Raw genomic sequence first — 17,770 nt, forward strand, 5'->3', positions numbered from 1 at the left:
CTCGGAAATTGCAGCTCAAATAAATGCTTCACAGAGTTCAAGTAACAGACACATCTCAACATCAACTGTGCAGAGGAGACTGTGTGAATCAGGCAAAGAAAACACTACTAAAGAACACCAATAAAAAAAATATAACTTGCTTGGGCCAAGAAACACGAGCAATGGACATTAGACCGGTGGAAATTTGTTCTTTGGTCTGGAGTCCAAATTGGAGATTTTTGGTTCCAACCGCCATGTTGTGGGTGAACGGATGATCTCATCATGTGTATTTCCCACCTTAAATCACGGAGGAGGAGGTGTTATGGTGTGGGTGCGCTTTGCTGGTGACACTGTCTGTGATTTATTTAGAACTCAAGGCACACTTAACCAGCATGGCTACTACATCATTCTGCAGCAATACGCCATCCCATCTGGTTTGGGCTTAGTGGGACGATTTGTTTCTCATTTGTTTTTCAACAGGACAATGACCAAACACACCTCCAGGCTGTATCAGAGGACCTGTTGGAAAAGCATTCCAGGTGAAGCTGGTTGAGAGAATGCCAAGAGTGTGCAAAGCTGTCATCAAGGCAAAGGGTGGGTATTTGAAGAATCTCAGATATATTTTGATTTGTTAAACACTTTTTTGGTTACTACATGATTCCATATGTGTTATTTCATAGTTTATGTCTCACTATTATTCTACAATGTAGAAAATCGTATTAATAAAGAAAAAACCCTTGAATGAGTAGGTGTTGTAAAACTTTTGACCAGTAGTCCTCTAACAATGGCTACAACTAACTGCCCTCACATATGAAGCTGGGCAGATCACAATATGTAATGTGGAGAGCCACCACCACCAGAAGATGGTGACAGAGGCTTATGCAGGGAAGAATGTAGAATATCTTGACTTCATACATGACTTTACGATGCAGTTTGATCACACAAGCTGGCGATGACCAAGTTATTACTTTAAAATATTTTCTATATAGATGGTCAATTTGATACCTGTATATGCTTTAGCAAACCACTAAAAAAGACTCTTACACCATACAATCAGAGGAGTTTTCTAATGTACATAAAGATCTGGGACAAGGCTTGGTAAATGTATAGCATCTGTAGGGTTTGACATATGACTGACCCCTTTACTAACATTTGCTTGATATGTAGCAAATGCAGTCTAATTACTAAATGTGGTCTAATGTTGTGTTTTGCAGTACACATATAATCAATATTTTTTTTATTGAAAACTGAAACAGTTTTCCCTCCATTTCTCCGAGAAGCTGTCACTTCATATAGTATCTACATACAGTGGGGCAAAAAAATTATTTAGTCAGCCACCAATTGTGCAATTCTCCCACTTAAAAAGATGAGAGAGGCCTGTAATTTTCATCATAGGTACACTTCAACTATGACAGACAAAATGAGAAAAGAAAATCCTGTAATTCTGTAATTTCTTCTTTACGAGGCTCCTCTGTCCTCCATTCGTTACCTGTATTAATGGCACCTGTTTGAACTTATCAGTATAAAAGATACCTGTCCACAACCTCAAACAGTCACACTCCAAACTCCACTATGGCCAAGACCAAAGAGCTGTCAAAGGACACCAGAAACAAAATTGTAGACCTGCACCAGGCTGGGAAGACTGAATCTGCAATAGGTACGCAGCTTGGTTTGAAGAAATCAACTGTGGGAGCAATTATTAGGAAATGGAAGACATACAAGACCACTGATAATCTCCCTCGATCTGGGGCTCCACGCAAGATCTCACACCGTGGGTTCAAAATGATCACAAGAACGATGAGCAAAAATCCCAGAACCACACGGGGGGACCTAGGGAATGACCTGCAGAGAGCTGGGACCAAAGTAACAAAGCCTACCATCAGTAACACACTACGCCGCCAGGGACTCAAATCCTGCAGTGCTAGACGTGTCCCCCTGCTTAAGCCAGTACATGTCCAGGCCTGTCTGAAGTTTGCTAGAGAGCATTTGGATGATCCAGAAAAAGATTGGGAAATGGCATATGGTCAGATGAAACCAAAATATAACTTTTTGGTAAACACTCAACTCGTCGTGTTTGGAGGACAAAGAATGCTGAGTTGCATCCAAAGAACACCATACCTACTGTGAAGTATGGGGGTGGAAACATGCTTTGGGGCTGTTTTTCTGCAAAGGGACCAGGACGACTGATCCGTGTCAAGGAAAGAATGAATGGGGCCATGAATCATGAGATTTTGAGTGAAAACCTCCTTCCATCAGCAAGGGCATTAAAGATGAAACGTGGCTGGGTCTTTCAGCATGACAATGATCCCAAACACACCGCCCGGGCAACGAAGGAGTGGCTTCGTAAGAAGCATTTCAAGGTCCTGGAGTGGCCTAGCCAGTCTCCAGATCTCAACCCCATAGAAAATCTTTGGAGGGAATTGAAAGTCCGTGTTGCCCAGCAACAGCCCCAAAACATCACTGCTCTAGAGGAGATCTGCATGGAGGTAAGGGCCAAAATACCAGCAACATTGTGTGAAAACCTTGTGAAGACTTACAGAAAACGTTTGACCACTGTCATTGCCAACAAAGGGTATATAACAAAGTATTGAGATAAACATTTGTTATTGACCAAATACTTATTTTCCACCATAATTTGCAAATAAATTCATTTAAAAATCCTACAATGTGATTTTCTGGATTTTTTTTTCTCATTTTGTCTGTCGTAGTTGAAGTGTACCTATGATGAAAATAACAGGCCTCTCTCATCTTTTTAAGTGGGAGAACTTGCACAATTGGTGGCTGACTAAATACTTTTTTGCCCCACTGTACATGTAAAATAAGGTGTATAGACTAAGGCATATTGACCTGTGGGCAAGTCATCATCACCATTCCAGGTTTCCCAAATACTGTAGAGCATTTCATTCAGATGAAAACGATCCTGAATGGTTTCTGATTTATAAATCAACTGTGCCATAAGAGTCTGTATAGTGCATTGGTGGCTGTAAAGATACAAATCAAATGGACCATGTGTGTGAGTAGCCTATTGTTTTTGGAGAAGCCAGTAAGGATGACTACAACTACTTTAAAAGATGCTATGAGCGTAAAGCAAATCTCCTCAATGTTCAAAGAAATACCGACTTCCAATGCGGTACGACCATATCGTGAGTATACGTACAACATGATTGAATTGTAGACATGAACACATTTACATACACACAACATACATGCAATGTACACACAAATACACAACTGTTAAGCATGGTACATGATATTCAACAACTGTATTTTACAGTAAATAATTCTATAAACCTTGCATGACTTTATCCTTTTTGGCATTTGACCCAGAAATGTCCTCTTATCCAGGGCAGGCAAAAACAATTATCCCAGCCTGTTAACTCTGGAGCACATTTAAGAGTCCACCCTGTAAGATGGAGTATAGGACAGTCATCCCCGTGATGTCAAGGGTAGTGTGTTATCTGAACTCCAAAAGTCTGCGATCAGACAACGCTGCAAAATGGCATCTCCAGTTCAGAAGTCCCTTTAGTTCACCAAGGCCCTGCCATAGCACTCCCTTCTCTGTACAAAACAGTCTGTTGTTGTTTTGAGTGCTTCAGTTCAGTTTTGAGCACTGTGATCTCTAGAGGTGACCAGTAGGCCGCAATTGTATGAGGCTGGGGGTAGGTCAGTAGGGGGTGCTATACTGGGACAGTGTGTGAGTGACTCTTTTCTTGATTTCTGTTGCCCAGCTGTGGAGACGTGAGGGTCCCTCCTGCAGACGAGAGGACAGAAAGAGGAGAGAGCACTTTTAGTGAAAGCTGTTTTATAGGAATTCAGTCTAAAGCTATCTGTTTTGTTTTAGTAATCTATTTAGCCTCTATTACATCTTGCATGTTTTTTATCTAACATTTTATGGCTTTATTGTAAAGTGTGTTGGAAGTTTGCTTAGATATTATCTTAAATGTCTCTTTACATGTTATTGTGTTTGTATAGCACTTGAACCAGGGGGATATTTCTCCTAGTTCTCCTCCATGCTCTATAGCATGATGTACTACTGTACTCATAATGCACTGCTCCGTCCGTCCCAGCCATAGAGATCCTATTAAATTACCATAAATGTCCCAGTTTTTGTTTTCTTGGAAAGCTGTCAGTGCTATTATATGATGTAATATCAGTACTTGTTGCATTTACAACTTGTCTAAGTCCTATCATTTACATTTTGCATTGAGTAATTTAGCAGACACTCTTATTCAGAGCAACTTACAATTAGCGGATTCATCTCAAGATACAATATATATAAGTATGTGGACACCCCTTCAAATTAGTGGATTTGGCTATTTCAGCTACACCCGTTGTTGACAAGTATATAAAACCGAGCACACGGCCATACAATCTCCATGGCCAATCACTGGCAGTAGATTGGCCTTACTGAAGAGCTCAGTGACTTTCAACGTGGCACTGTCATAGCATGCCACTTTTCCAACAAGTCAGCTTGTAAAATTTCTGCCCTGGTCAACTGTAAGTACTGTTATTGTGATGTGGAAACAACTAGGCACAACAACAAACCAGCCGTGAAGCGTTTGGCCACACAAGCTCACAGAACGGGACTGCAGAGTGCTGACGAGTGTAGCGTGTTAAAATCATCTGTCCTCAGTTGCAACACTCACTACCTAGTTCCAAACTGCCTCTGGAAGCAATGTCAGCACAAGAACTGTTCCTTCGGGAGCTTCATGAAATTATTTTTCATGGCCGAGCAGCCGCACACAAGCCTAAGATCACCATGAGCAATGCCAAGTGTCCACTGGAGTGGTGTAAAGCTCGCTGCCATTGGACTCTTGGAGCAGTGGAAACGCATTCTCTGGAATGATGAATCACGCTACACCATCTGGCAGTCCGATGGACGAATCTGGGTTTGGTGGATGCCAGGAGAACGCTACCTGCCCCAATGTAGTGCCAACTGTAAAGTTTGGTGGAGGAGGAATAGTGGTTTGGGGCTGTTTTCATTTTTTAATGCTACAGCATACAATGACATTCTAGATGATTCTGTGCTTCCAACTCTGTGGCAACAGTTTGGGGAAGGCCTTTCCTGTTTCAGCTTGTGCGCAAAGCGAGGTCCATACAGAAATGGTTTGTCGAGACTGGTGTGGAATAACTTGACTGGCATGCACAGAGCCCTGACCTCAACCCCAGCTTTGGGATGAATTGGAACTACGACTGCGAGCCAGGCCTAATCACCCAACATCAGTGTCCAACCTCACTAATGCTTTTGAGGCTGAATGGAAGCAAATCCCCGCAGCAATGTTCCAACATCTAGTGGAATGCCTTCCCAGAATACTGGAGGCTGTTGTAGCAGCAAAGGTGGGACCAACTCCATATTAATGCCCATGATATTGGAATGAGATGTTCGACGAACAGGTGTCCACATATCTTTAGTCGTGTAGTGCAGCTAGGTGGGACAACCACATATCACAGGCATAGTAAGTACTGTGGCAAAGAAGGGGGTCGAATGATAAATGGCAGATATGTGAGAGCAGAACTAATAAACGGGCTCTGCCCTCTCACTAAAATGGCCACCCCGATCAGAACCACAGATCACAAAATGGCCGAATGCCAAAACTACAATTCCCAGAAGCAAGGGGAACGCTCCGAAGGTGGGGCCGACCCACAGATAAGGGGTCAGGACAAACCAGGAAGAGAGAGTGGAGGGGCTGGAAGGATCTGTGAACCATAGAGAAAGAGACAATATATATATATCGTTAGGATTTACCGTGTATGAGCTGGACTGTTTGGACCTGTTGACGTTTGGACCTGGACCTACCGAGAACCCGATTTGTGTACCGAACCCTGCTATCCTTGACTTTGCCTGTGGCCTGTGTGGACCAAGATGGAGAAACAAACACACAGGTACTGTCCTGTTCGAAATAACTCTCATTCTGGGGGGATTTTAGTGACGATTTCCCGCTTAATTTGTGACAAAGTCTCCTAATCTTGAACAGGTTTGTCACAGTACGCTTTTCCTCAATAAAGTATCTGTCAGCCAAGTCAGAGCTAGAAAGGGGGAGGTCAAGTGCAAGTGCTGGGTCAAGAACTTTTCTCACGTGTATGTGTGAGGAGGGGTAGGGGTTCGAGGTGAGGAGGGGGATTATTTAAGATACTATTTGAAGAGGTAGTGTTTCAGGTACTTTGGAAAGATCGGCAGTGACTTTGCTGTCCTAGCTTCAGGGGGAAGCTGGTTCCACCATTAGGGTGCCAGGACAGAGAAGAGCTTGGATTGGGCTGAGCGGGAGCTACCCTCCCTTAGGGGTGGGAGGACCAAGAGACCAGAGGTGGCAGAATGGAGGGCTCGGGTTGGGGTGTAGGGTTTGAGCACAGCCTGAAGGCAGAGAGGGGCAGTTCCTCTTGCTGGTCCGCAGGCAAGTACCATGGTCTTGTAGTGAATGCAAGTCTCGACTGGAAGCCAGGGGTGTCCGGAGGAGCCTGGATTAGGACCTGCGCCACTTCCTGTGTGAAGTAGAGTCTGACAATATGGATGTTGTAGAGCATGAACTCGCAGGAGCGAGTCACTGCTTTGATGTTTGCAGAAAATGACAGGGTGTTGTCCAGGGTCACACCAAGGTTCTTTGCACTCTGGGAGGGAGTTGCCAACCATGATGGAGAAGTCTCTGAGCGTGCAGGGGATGAAAAGGGACGAAAAGCAGCTCCTTCTTATCGATGTTGAGCTTGTGGTGGTGGGCCAGCGTCCAAGCGGAGATATCTATCAGGCATGCAGACATGTGTGTCACCACCTGGATGTCAGAAGAACCAAACCCTGGGGGACACCAGTAGTGAGAGTACGTGGTGCAGACACAGATCCTCTCCACATTGCCTGATAGGAGCGGCCTGCCAGGTAGGATGCAACCCAAGAGTGCAGAACCTGAGATGCCCAGCCCTGAGAGGGTTGACAGGAGGATCTGATGGTTCCCTGTGTCGAAGGCAGTGGATAGATCTAGGAGGATGAGAACAGAGGAGAGAGTCCGCTTTGGCACACAGAGAAGAGCCGTCTCACTTGAGTGACCTGTCTTGAAGCCTGACTGGTTAGGGTCAAGAAGATCATTCTGAGATAGATAATGAGAGAGTTGATCAGTGACACAAGCTCAAGTGTTTTGGAAGAAAAGAAAGAAGGGGTACTGGTCTATAGTTTTTGACGTCAGACTCGGGCCATTTTGAAATCAGAGGGGTCGCAGTTAGTGGTCAGGGATGATTTGATGAGGGAAGTGAGGAATACGAGAAGGTCTCCAGAGATGGACTGGAGAAGGGAGGAGGGGATGGGGTCGACCGGGCATGTTTTCGGGCAGCCAGACCTCATTAGTTGCAGGATTTCATCTGGACAGAGAGGGCAGAAAAAGGCCTAGGGTATTTCTGTGTGACTGGGACCAGTGGACCCAGTAGGTTGAGTGAATGAGGAGTGGATGTTCTTTTCAAAGTGGTTGACAACGTCGTCCACAGTCAGGGAGGAGGGAGGGGATGGAGGATTAAGGAGGGAGGAGAAGGTGGAAAATAGTTTCCTTAGGTTAGAGGCAGAAGCTCGACAATTTTATTGATAGAAAGTGGCTATAGCAGCAGATACAGAGGAAGAGAAGGTGGAGAGGAGGGAGTGAAAATATGATAGGTCCGCTGGAAGTTTAGTTTTTCTCAATTTTTGCTTAGCTGCCTGCAGCCTTGTTCTGTAAACTCGCAATGAGTCACTCAGCCACAGAGCACGATGGGAGGGCCTAGCTGGCCGGGAAGAAAAGAAAAGGGACAGTGCGAGTCAGAGGATGCGGAAAGGCGCATGACCATCTGGGTAGGAGCTGAGTGGCTAGGGTTGGAGGAAAAGGAGAGAGAAAAGGAAACAAAGTAATGATCAGAGACCTAGAGGGGGGTTGCAGTGAGATTATTAGGCAAACTGGCTCTAGTAAAGATGAAGTCAAGCATATTGCCTGCCTTGTGAGTTGGAAGGGTTTGGGAAAGGATGAGGTAAAGCATATTGCCTGCCTTGTGAGTTGGAGGGGTTTGGGAAAGGATGAGGTAAAGCATATTGCCTGCCTTGTGAGTTGGAGGGGTTTGGGAAAGGATGAGGTAAAGCATATTGCCTGCCTTGTGAGTTGGAGGGGTTTGGGAAAGGATGAGGTAAAGCATATTGCCTGCCTTGTGAGTTGGAGGGGTTTGGGAAAGGATGAGGTAAAGCATATTGTCTGCCTTGTGAGTTGGACGGGTTTGGGAAAGGGTGGGGTAAAGCATATTGCCTGCCTTGTGAGTTGGAGGGGTGTGGGAAAGGATGAGGTAAAGCATATTGTCTGCCTTGTGAGTTGGAAGGGTTTGGGAAAGGATGAGGTAAAGCATATTGTCTGCCTTGTGAGTTGGAAGGGTTTGGGAAAGGATGAGGTAAAGCATATTGTCTGCCTTGTGAGTTGGACGGGTTTGGGAAAGGATGAGGTAAAGCATATTGCCTGCCTTGTGAGTTGGAGGGGTTTGGGAAAGGATGAGGTAAAGCATATTGCCTGCCTTGTGAGTTGGAGGGGTTTGAGAAAGGATGAGGTAAAGCATATTGCCTGCCTTGTGAGTTGGAGGGGTTTGGGAAAGGATGAGGTAAAGCATATTGTCTGCCTTGTGAGTTGGACGGGTTTGGGAAAGGGTGGGGTCAAAAGAGACAGGGAGGGGAAAGAGAGAGTTGGAAAGAAATGAAGTCGCCAAGTAGAAGAGCAGTGAGCCATCATCAGGAAATGAGCTTATCAAGGTGTCACGCTCATTGAGGAAATCTGTAAGGGCACCTAGTGGGCGATAGATGAAAACAATGTTATGCTTCAGTTGACTAGTGACAGTGACAGCATGGAATTCAAATGAGGAAATGGACAGGTTAGAGAGGGAGAAAAGAGAAAATCTCCAGTTAGGAGAAATGAGTTGACCTGTGCCACGACAATGATGGCCAGATGCTCTTGGACTATGACAGAAAATATAGTCAGATGAGGAGAGAGCAGCTGGAGTAGCAGCGCTCTCTGGGGTGATCCATGTCTCCATCAGGACCAAAAAGTCAAGGGACTAAAGAGCAGCATAGGCTGAGATGAACTTGCCGTTCTTGACCGCAGATCGGCAGTTCCAAACGCTGCATCTGTAAAGCCTACAGGTAGAGGAGTGAACTGGTATAGAAAACACATACCTAGTTGCCAAAGCTACAAAAGAGCAAAAATGTGATCATCATAAAATAACTAGGTAAGATACTAAAGTGAGAGAGTGGTGTGGAGCCTTCCTCTCTTTACTACCTATAATCAACTGAATTCAGCCAGTGTATGGCTGTTGATTGGCTGCATTGTTTGAATGGAATGTTGGCTTACTGGCAGTTCGTTAGAAACATTTATGGAATCATTCCTCTAAAACTGTCTGTTTAGATAGCTAACATACGGTGCAGATAAATTATTCAAATTCATTATTTTACTCTATCTTATCATAGCACTGTCAAACCATGGTTGACTAACTACATGGCTGACCTTTATCCAAAATGGTCAGCCATTTACCAAAATAAAAAGGTTAATGTTAATGTCCATTCCAGTATTCTAATTGCTCATTCTATGGTCCATGCTCTGTCCCTTCTTCCTTATCAATACACTTACCTTCCTGACAGGTGGGCCCTATCCAGCCATGTAGACAGATGCAGCGGCCGTTCCGTGGGTCACACCACCCCCCATTCCTGCACTCACAGCTCTCAGAACAGTCCGGGCCGTAGCGGTTCACTGGACAATCTGGACAAAGCCCAGACAGGGAAACGGGAATTGTGAGAACACTTTTAGATTATGGTGCTGTTTAGCTTATAGGGGTGAATCCTTACATTGACTTAAGTCTAACTGCATTGATGTTAGTGGGAGACTAAGTGAAAATTGGACTTAAAGTAAGTGGAAGTTAGGATTCGCCACATAGTCGTTTGAGGAAACAGATGCTGATGAACCATACTACTTCGATAGTTGTTTGCTTTTTATTTATCTACTACCTGTGTCGCAATGCGTGCCCATCTTCCCTGGGGGGCACAGACAACGGCCGGTCATGGGGTCACATGGGGTGTCCCCTTCGCAGTCACATGACTGGATGCAGCCCACCCCGAAACGACGCTGCTCACACTCTGTGACAGGGAACGAGAGGGAGGGGAGCACATGACACAGGAGACAACATCTTAGCAGTAATTATGACTGGGGCATGTAACAGTCACACTTTATCAGCAGTTACAACCACATTAATAAGCAATTGTATCTACTAAATCTCAACTTAATCCTTCTCACCTTTCTCACAGCGGTATCCATGGTAACCAGGAGGGCAGAGACAGTGCCCTGTGCTGGGGTCACAGGGGGCGTGGCCTCGACACTTACACTGGAACTGACAGCGGTGGCCATGGAAACCAGCAGGGCAGGCTAGACAGAACATAGAGCAGGATAGTTAGGATAGTAAAACATTAGAACCTCAGAAAGAGCATTCAAAAAACGCCTTGAATAGCTTTCTTACATTGTTTCGCACTCTCCTAACCGAACCCTTCAAACCTAAACTCTGATACTAACTGTTTTATCTACATTCAAATCAAATTGTATTGGTCACATATACATATTTCAGCGGGTGTAGCGAAATACATTGATTCAATGATTTCTTCAAACGGAGTTATTTCACATGATCAATTTGATGATTCCTTGATCCACTCAAAGCAGCAGTAACTGAATGGCCCTGACTTACCGTGTTCACACAGGTGACCGTAGTATCCCGGGTCACACCGGCACTCTCCCGTCACTCTATCGCACGTCCCATTGTTATTACAATCACACCGCAGTTTGCAGTTGGCCCCGTAACTCCCTAAGGGGCACTCTGAATGACAGAGCAACAGAAACACACACCTTATAACGGGTACGCAATGGAATTGTGTCATGGGCTCATCATGATATCAGGGGCACTTAAATGTAGTCTTCACATCAATTCACAACACAATGAGGAGAATGGGAAATGTGAGCTGTTGACCATGGTTGCCACGACCTGGGTTCAAATAATATTTGAAATCATTTCAAATAATGTGTCTGTGCTTGATTGAGGTTGTCTGTTGCAATCTAACCTATAGAACGCAAAAGTGAAAACCATGCCCACCTGGCACTCCAAGCAGGCTAAAGCAAATGTTCAAAGTAGTTTAAAGATTTAGAATAGTATTTATAGCCAGGTCTGGTCAGGTCACCTCTGTCACAGCTGGGTCCGGTCCAGCCTAGTCCGCAGGTGCAGCCTCCAGAGACTGGGTCACACATACCACTGTTACGGCAGTTACAGCGCTGGCCACAGTCCACCCCATACCAACCCTGGGCACAACCTGAGAAACACACACAGGCACAAACACACGCAGGCACCAGCACGCACACAAGCGCACAAACGCCATAGATTGTCAATAAAACATGACTGGATGGATAATTACATATGACACTCATTGTGGAGCAGGAATCAACTGTGTGTGTTAGTGTGTGTATTACCCTGTCCGCAGTCTTCTCCCCGCTGGCCCCCCTTGCACACACACCTGCCCGTCTCTGGGTCACTCCTTGCCCCCTCCCCACACAAAGCCACCTTGGCACAGTCCTGCCCATAACGCCCTGATGGGCAAGCTGGTAGAACCAGAGGAAAAGAGTAGGGAAAGAGAGGAGACCATACAAAATGTTACTTGGTAGTGCTTGTGTTATAGGATGAAAAATGAATGAAAATTACCATTTTACTTTTTAATGTTACAATAAATACTTGGTAAATAACAAACTGTAGCCTATGGATATGCCCATGCCCCTGGCACACGCTGGCACTCACTGATGTTGCAGTCTGCTCCGATGTAGCCAGACAGGCACTGGCAGGTGCCTGTGGTGGTCTGGCACACACCAGCATTCCTACATTGGCACAGCCGCTCGCAGTTTGGGCCGTACCGTCCTATGTCACACTCTGTCAAGCCAAACACAAACAGGACTTAGCTGTGTTTAAACATCAATGTTTTTTCTAATCAGGTGAGGTCATAACTAAAGTCAAGAGTGTTTACAGATCAGGTCACATTGTGGAAAATCTCCTGGGCCTACCTATGACTATAGTAAGTTAAACTTTCAACAATGGAATTCCTTTGTGACATTGGTTCAGGAAGTGTGTGTCTGTGCGTTAATGTGTGTGATGGGGTGCTTGCCTTGATTACAGTTGTAACCATGGTAACCGGGGGTGCAGTAGCAGAGGCCGGTGTCAGGGTGGCATAGCTGGTTGGTGCCAGGGCACTGGCACACCTGGTTACAGTTCAGCCCATATGTGCCAGGCTGGCATACTGGCAGAGAAACACATAACACACGTTGGCTCCCATACAATATCCTGATATATGCACTTTTTCAGTAGGCTACACAAAAAGGTGTGCCTACATGTTGGATAGTAGTAATAAGGAAACTGTACGTAGATTTACTATCGTTTCATTCAGAAACCCCAATACATATACTGCATATCTACCTCGGGCCCTTTTTTCTAATACTTCAGAAACATATCCTTCCTTCCTTGGGGTTATCACAGATCTGAAATGGTTGGATTGGGGAAAGTATCACAAAGATTCTTGTAGACCGGTGCTAACCTCAAGGAACCAAGGACGGGAGGAATCATTCTGTGTTATTCTACTCTCCTATCCCTCGGGCTTCCAGGCTAGACTAGTCTGTTCCAAGTCACTCACTCTGCTCACAGCCGTTGCCAGTGTATCCAGGAGGACAGCCACACTCGCCGGAAACGTGGTTGCAGGAAGTGCCGTGGGGACAGTTACAACGTAGCACACAGTCCTTCCCATAGGAGCCAGGTAGACAGGCTGTGGGGAATGTGGAAATCACATACATTCAATTAAGTCAATGCGTGTGGTCTGTTGCTTAAAATTTACAGTATGTACAGGCCCTTGTGATAAATAGGTTCAATGCAGTTATAGTAGCCTCAGAGTGGGAGCGCTGATGTAGGATCAGGTCTCCCCATGTTCATGTAATCTCATTCATTATGATCTAAAAGGCTAATCTGATCCTAGGTCAACAATCTGACCTTACCTCTATCACATAGAGGTCCCCTCCAGCCAGGAGGACACACACACACTCCGCTGACGTGGTCACACACGGGCCCATGTTTACATCGACACTGCTCCTCACACCCTGGGCCAAACAGGCCAGCCTCACATGCTGTGTAGGGCACAAGCGCACAAAAAACAGAAACATTTTTAACTGCTGTCATCAAAGTAAACAGATATAAACAGAATAAACAGATACCCCCATCGCGACGTCCCCAAAGGCTAACTCTCTAGCCCCTGCTATCTCCTTGCTTGCAAATTCGGCCTGCTAACTGCTAGCTTGTTTAGCCCGGTCCGCTAACTGCTACCGTGTTTAGCACCGTCTACTAACTGTTAGCTTGTTAGCACAGGCCTGCTAACCGTCTGAATCGCCGCGTCCCAAACACTCACTGAACCCATATTTACTTTCTATCCCTTTTCGATTTTTAATTTGTTTATACCTTCCGGTAACCTGCCTCACCCAATGTGATACGGAACCGCTATTATCTTTACATTTTTAGAACACACTCAAGAACCTCCAGAAGCTAACCAGCTAACTGGCTACAAGCTATTTGGTCATTGTTAGTTTTCTAACCTGGATAACACTCGCCAGTCCAGCTTCCCTGCCCCATCCACCGCTGCCCCTTGGACACTGATCACTTGGCTACATAGCTGATGCATGCTGGACTGTCCATTAATCACGGTAATCCATTCTGCTTGTTTATGTTTTATCTGTCGGCCCCAGCCGCACTTAGGCTCTGTGTGTAGTTAATCCGACACTCTCTGCCTAATCAATCGCCATTCTACCTGCTGTTGTTGTGCTAGCTGATTAGCTGCTGTCTCACCTACTGTTTTAGCTAGCTCTCCCAATTCAACACCTGTGATTACTGTATGCCTCGCTGTATGTCTTTCTCAAATGTCAATATGCCTTGTATACTGTTGTGCAGGTTAGTTATCATTGTTTTAGTTTACAATGGAGCCCCTAGTTCCACTCTTTATACCCCTGTTACCTCCTTTGTCCCACCCCCCACACATGCGGTGACCTCACCCATTACAACCAGCATGTCCAGAGATACAACCTCTCTCATCATCACCCAGTGCCTGGGCTTACCTCCGCTGTACCCGCACCCCACCATACCCCTGTTTGCGCATTATGCCCTGAATATATTCTACCATGCCCAGAAACCTGCTCCTCTTATTCTCTGTCCCCAACGCCCTAGGCGACCAGTTTTGATAGCCTTCAGCCGCACCCTCATACTACTCCTTCTCTGTTCCGCGGGTGATGTGGAGGTAAACCCAGGCCCTGCATGTCCCCAGGCACCCTCATTTGTTGACTTCTGTGATCGAAAAAGCCTTGGTTTCATGCATGTCAACATCAGAAGCCTCCTCCCTAAGTTTGTCTTACTCACTGCTCTAGCACACTCTGCTAACCCTGATATCCTTGCCGTGTCTGAATCCTGGCTCAGGAAGGCCACCAAAAATTCTGAGATTTCCATACCCAACTATAACATCTTCCGTCAAGATAGAACTGCCAAAGGAGGAGGAGTTGCAGTCTACTGCAGAGATAGCCTGCAAAGTAATGTCATACTTTCCAGGTCCATACCCAAACAGTTCGAACTACTAATTTTGAAAATTACTCTCTCCAGAAATAAGTCTCTCACTGTTGCCGCCTGCTACCGACCCCCCTCAGTTCCCAGCTGTGCCCTGGACACCATTTGTGAATTGATCGCCCCCCATCTAGCTTCAGAGTTTGTTCTGTTAGGTGACCTAAACTGGGATATGCTTAACACCCCGGCAGTCCTACAATCTAAGCTAGATGCCCTCAATCTCACTCAAATCATCAAGGAACCCACCAGGTACAACCCTAACTCTGTAAACAAGGGCACCCTCATTGACGTCATCCTGACCAACTGGCCCTCCAAATACACCTCCGCTGTCTTCAACCAGGATCTCAGCGATCACTGCCTCATTGCCTGTATCCGCTATGGAGCCGCAGTCAAACGACCACCCCTCATCACTGTCAAACGCTCCCTAAAACACTTCTGTGAGCAGGCCTTTCTAATCGACCTGGCCCGGGTATCCTGGAAGGACATTGACCTCATCCCGTCAGTTGAGGATGCCTGGTCTTTCTTTAAAAGTAACTTCCTCACCATTTTAGATAAGCATGCTCCGTTCAAAAAATGCAGAACTAAGAACAGATATAGCCCCTGGTTCACTCCAGACCTGACTGCCCTCGACCAGCACAAAAACATCCTGTGGCGGACTGCACTAACATCGAACAGTCCCCGCGATATGCAACTGTTCAGGGAAGTCAGGAACCAATACACACAGTCAGTCAGGAAAGCTAAAGCCAACTTCTTCAGGCAGAAGCTTGCATCTTGTAGCTCCAACTCCAAAAAGTTCTGGGACACTGTGAAGTCCATGGAGAACAAGAGCACCTCCTCCCAGCTGCCCACTGCACTGAGGCTAGGTAACACGGTCACCACCGATAAATCCATGATTATCGAAAACTTCAACAAGCATTTCTCAACGGCTGGCCATGCCTTCCGCCTGGCTACTCCAACCTCGTCCAACAGCTCCCCCCCCCCCGCAGCTACTCGCCCAAGCCTCTCCAGGTTCTCCTTTACCCAAATCCAGATAGCAGATGTTCTGAAAGAGCTGCAAAACCTGGACCCGTACAAATCAGCTGGGCTTGACAATCTGGACCCTCTATTCCTGAAACTATCCGCCGCCATTGTCGCAACCCCTATTACCAGCCTGTTCAACCTCTCTTTCATATCGTCTGAGATCCCCAAGGATTGGAAAGCTGCCGCAGTCATCCCCCTCTTCAAAGGGGGCGACACCCTGGACCCAAACTGTTACAGACCTATATCCATCCTGCCCTGCCTATCTAAGGTCTTCGAAAGCCAAGTCAACAAACAGGTCACTGACCATCTTGAATCCCACCGTACCTTCTCCGCTGTGCAATCTGGTTTCCGAGCCGGTCACGGGTGTACCTCAGCCACGCTCAAGGTACTAAACGATATCATAACCGCCATCGATAAAAGACAGTACTGTGCAGCCGTCTTCATAGACCTTGCCAAGGCTTTCGACTCTGTCAATCACCGCATTCTTATCGGCAGACTCAGTAGCCTCGGTTTTTCGGATGACTGCCTTGCCTGGTTCACCAATTACTTTGCAGACAGAGTTCAGTGTGTCAAATCGGAGGGCATGCTGTCCGGTCCTCTGGCAGTCTCTATGGGGGTGCCACAGGGTTCAATTCTCGGGCCGACTCTTTTCTCTGTATATATCAATGATGTTTCTCATGCTGCGGGCGATTCCCTGATCCACCTCTACGCAGACGACACCATTCTATATACTTCCGGCCCGTCCTTGGACACTGTGCTATCTAACCTCCAAACGAGCTTCAATGCCATACAGCACTCCTTCCGTGGCCTCCAACTGCTCTTAAACGCTAGTAAAACCAAATGCATGCTTTTCAACCGTTCGCTGCCTGCACCCGCACGCCTGACCAGCATCACCACCCTGGATGGTTCCGACCTTGAATATGTGGACATCTATAAGTACCTAGGTGTCTGGCTAGACTCTAAACTCTCCTTCCAGACCCATATCAAACATCTCCAATCGAAAATCAAATCAAGAGTCGGCTTTCTATTCCGCAACAAAGCCTCCTTCACTCACGCCGCCAAACTTACCCTAGTAAAACTGACTATCCTACCGATCCTCGACTTCGGCGATGTCATCTACAAAATTGCTTCCAACACTCTACTCAGCAAACTGGATGCAGTTTATCACAGTGCCATCCGTTTTGTCACTAAAGCACCTTATACCACCCACCACTGCGACTTGTATGCTCTAGTCGGCTGGCCCTCGCTACATATTCGTCGCCAGACCCACTGGCTCCAGGTCATCTACAAGTCCATGCTAGGTAAAGCTCCGCCTTATCTCAGTTCACTGGTTACGATGGCAACACCCATCCGTAGCACGCGCTCCAGCAGGTGTATCTCACTGATCATCCCTAAAGCCAACACCTCATTTGGCCGCCTTTCGTTCCAGTTCTCTGCTGCCTGTGATTGGAACGAATTGCAAAAATCGCTGAAGTTGGAGACTTTTATCTCCCTCACCAACTTCAAACATCTGCTATCTGAGCAGCTAACCGATCGCTGCAGCTGTACATAGTCTATTGGTAAATAGCCCACCCATTTTCACCTACCTCATCCCCATACTGTTTTTATTTATTTATTTTTCTGCTCTTTTGCACACCAATATCTCTATCTCTACCTTTACATAACCATCTGATCATTTATCACTCCAGTGTTAATCTGCATAATTGTAATTATTTGCATACCTTCTCATGCCTTTTGCACACAATGTATATATAGACTCCCCTTTTTTCTACTGTGTTATTGACTTGTTAATTGTTTACTCCATGTGTAACTTTGTGTTGTCTGTTCACACTGCTATGCCTTATCTTGGCCAGGTCGCAGTTGCAAATGAGAACTTGTTCTCAACTAGCCTACCTGGTTAAATAAAGGTGAAATAAAAAAATAAATAAATAAAAAAGTGCTTCTTCTCGTCTGCACTGTGGCTTCTCGTATTCAACCGCTTGACAGAGCGCTTCCCCCTTGGATTGGAGCCTTCTGTAGGTTACACCACAAAAAAACATGATTTATTAATTACGCTGTTATGATTAAGCATGCACAAACACATCCACTGTTCTGATTACTGTCTTTTATCGATAAATAAAAACGAGAA

General features: G+C 46.0%; 1 protein-coding gene across 1 annotated transcript in view; it reads right to left on the bottom strand.

Moving 5' to 3' along the window:
• Positions 1-3,595: 3,595 nt before the first annotated feature.
• LOC118939522 (multiple epidermal growth factor-like domains protein 6) overlaps positions 3,596-17,770 on the bottom strand; it is a 45,120-nt gene continuing 30,945 nt past the window's right edge. The window contains exons 6-16 of the mRNA XM_036946736.1: positions 13,020-13,148; positions 12,665-12,793; positions 12,143-12,274; positions 11,782-11,910; positions 11,460-11,588; positions 11,174-11,302; positions 10,687-10,815; positions 10,245-10,373; positions 9,959-10,087; positions 9,585-9,713; positions 3,596-3,730 (exon numbers count right to left, since the gene is read on the bottom strand). Coding sequence (XP_036802631.1) covers positions 3,657-3,730; positions 9,585-9,713; positions 9,959-10,087; positions 10,245-10,373; positions 10,687-10,815; positions 11,174-11,302; positions 11,460-11,588; positions 11,782-11,910; positions 12,143-12,274; positions 12,665-12,793; positions 13,020-13,148 — 1,367 coding nt within the window. The 3' untranslated portion in view covers positions 3,596-3,656. The remainder of the gene's footprint in view (positions 3,731-9,584; positions 9,714-9,958; positions 10,088-10,244; positions 10,374-10,686; positions 10,816-11,173; positions 11,303-11,459; positions 11,589-11,781; positions 11,911-12,142; positions 12,275-12,664; positions 12,794-13,019; positions 13,149-17,770) is intronic.

This window comes from Oncorhynchus mykiss, chromosome 16, assembly GCF_013265735.2.
Source record: "Oncorhynchus mykiss isolate Arlee chromosome 16, USDA_OmykA_1.1, whole genome shotgun sequence".
Lineage (NCBI taxonomy): Eukaryota > Metazoa > Chordata > Actinopteri > Salmoniformes > Salmonidae > Oncorhynchus > Oncorhynchus mykiss.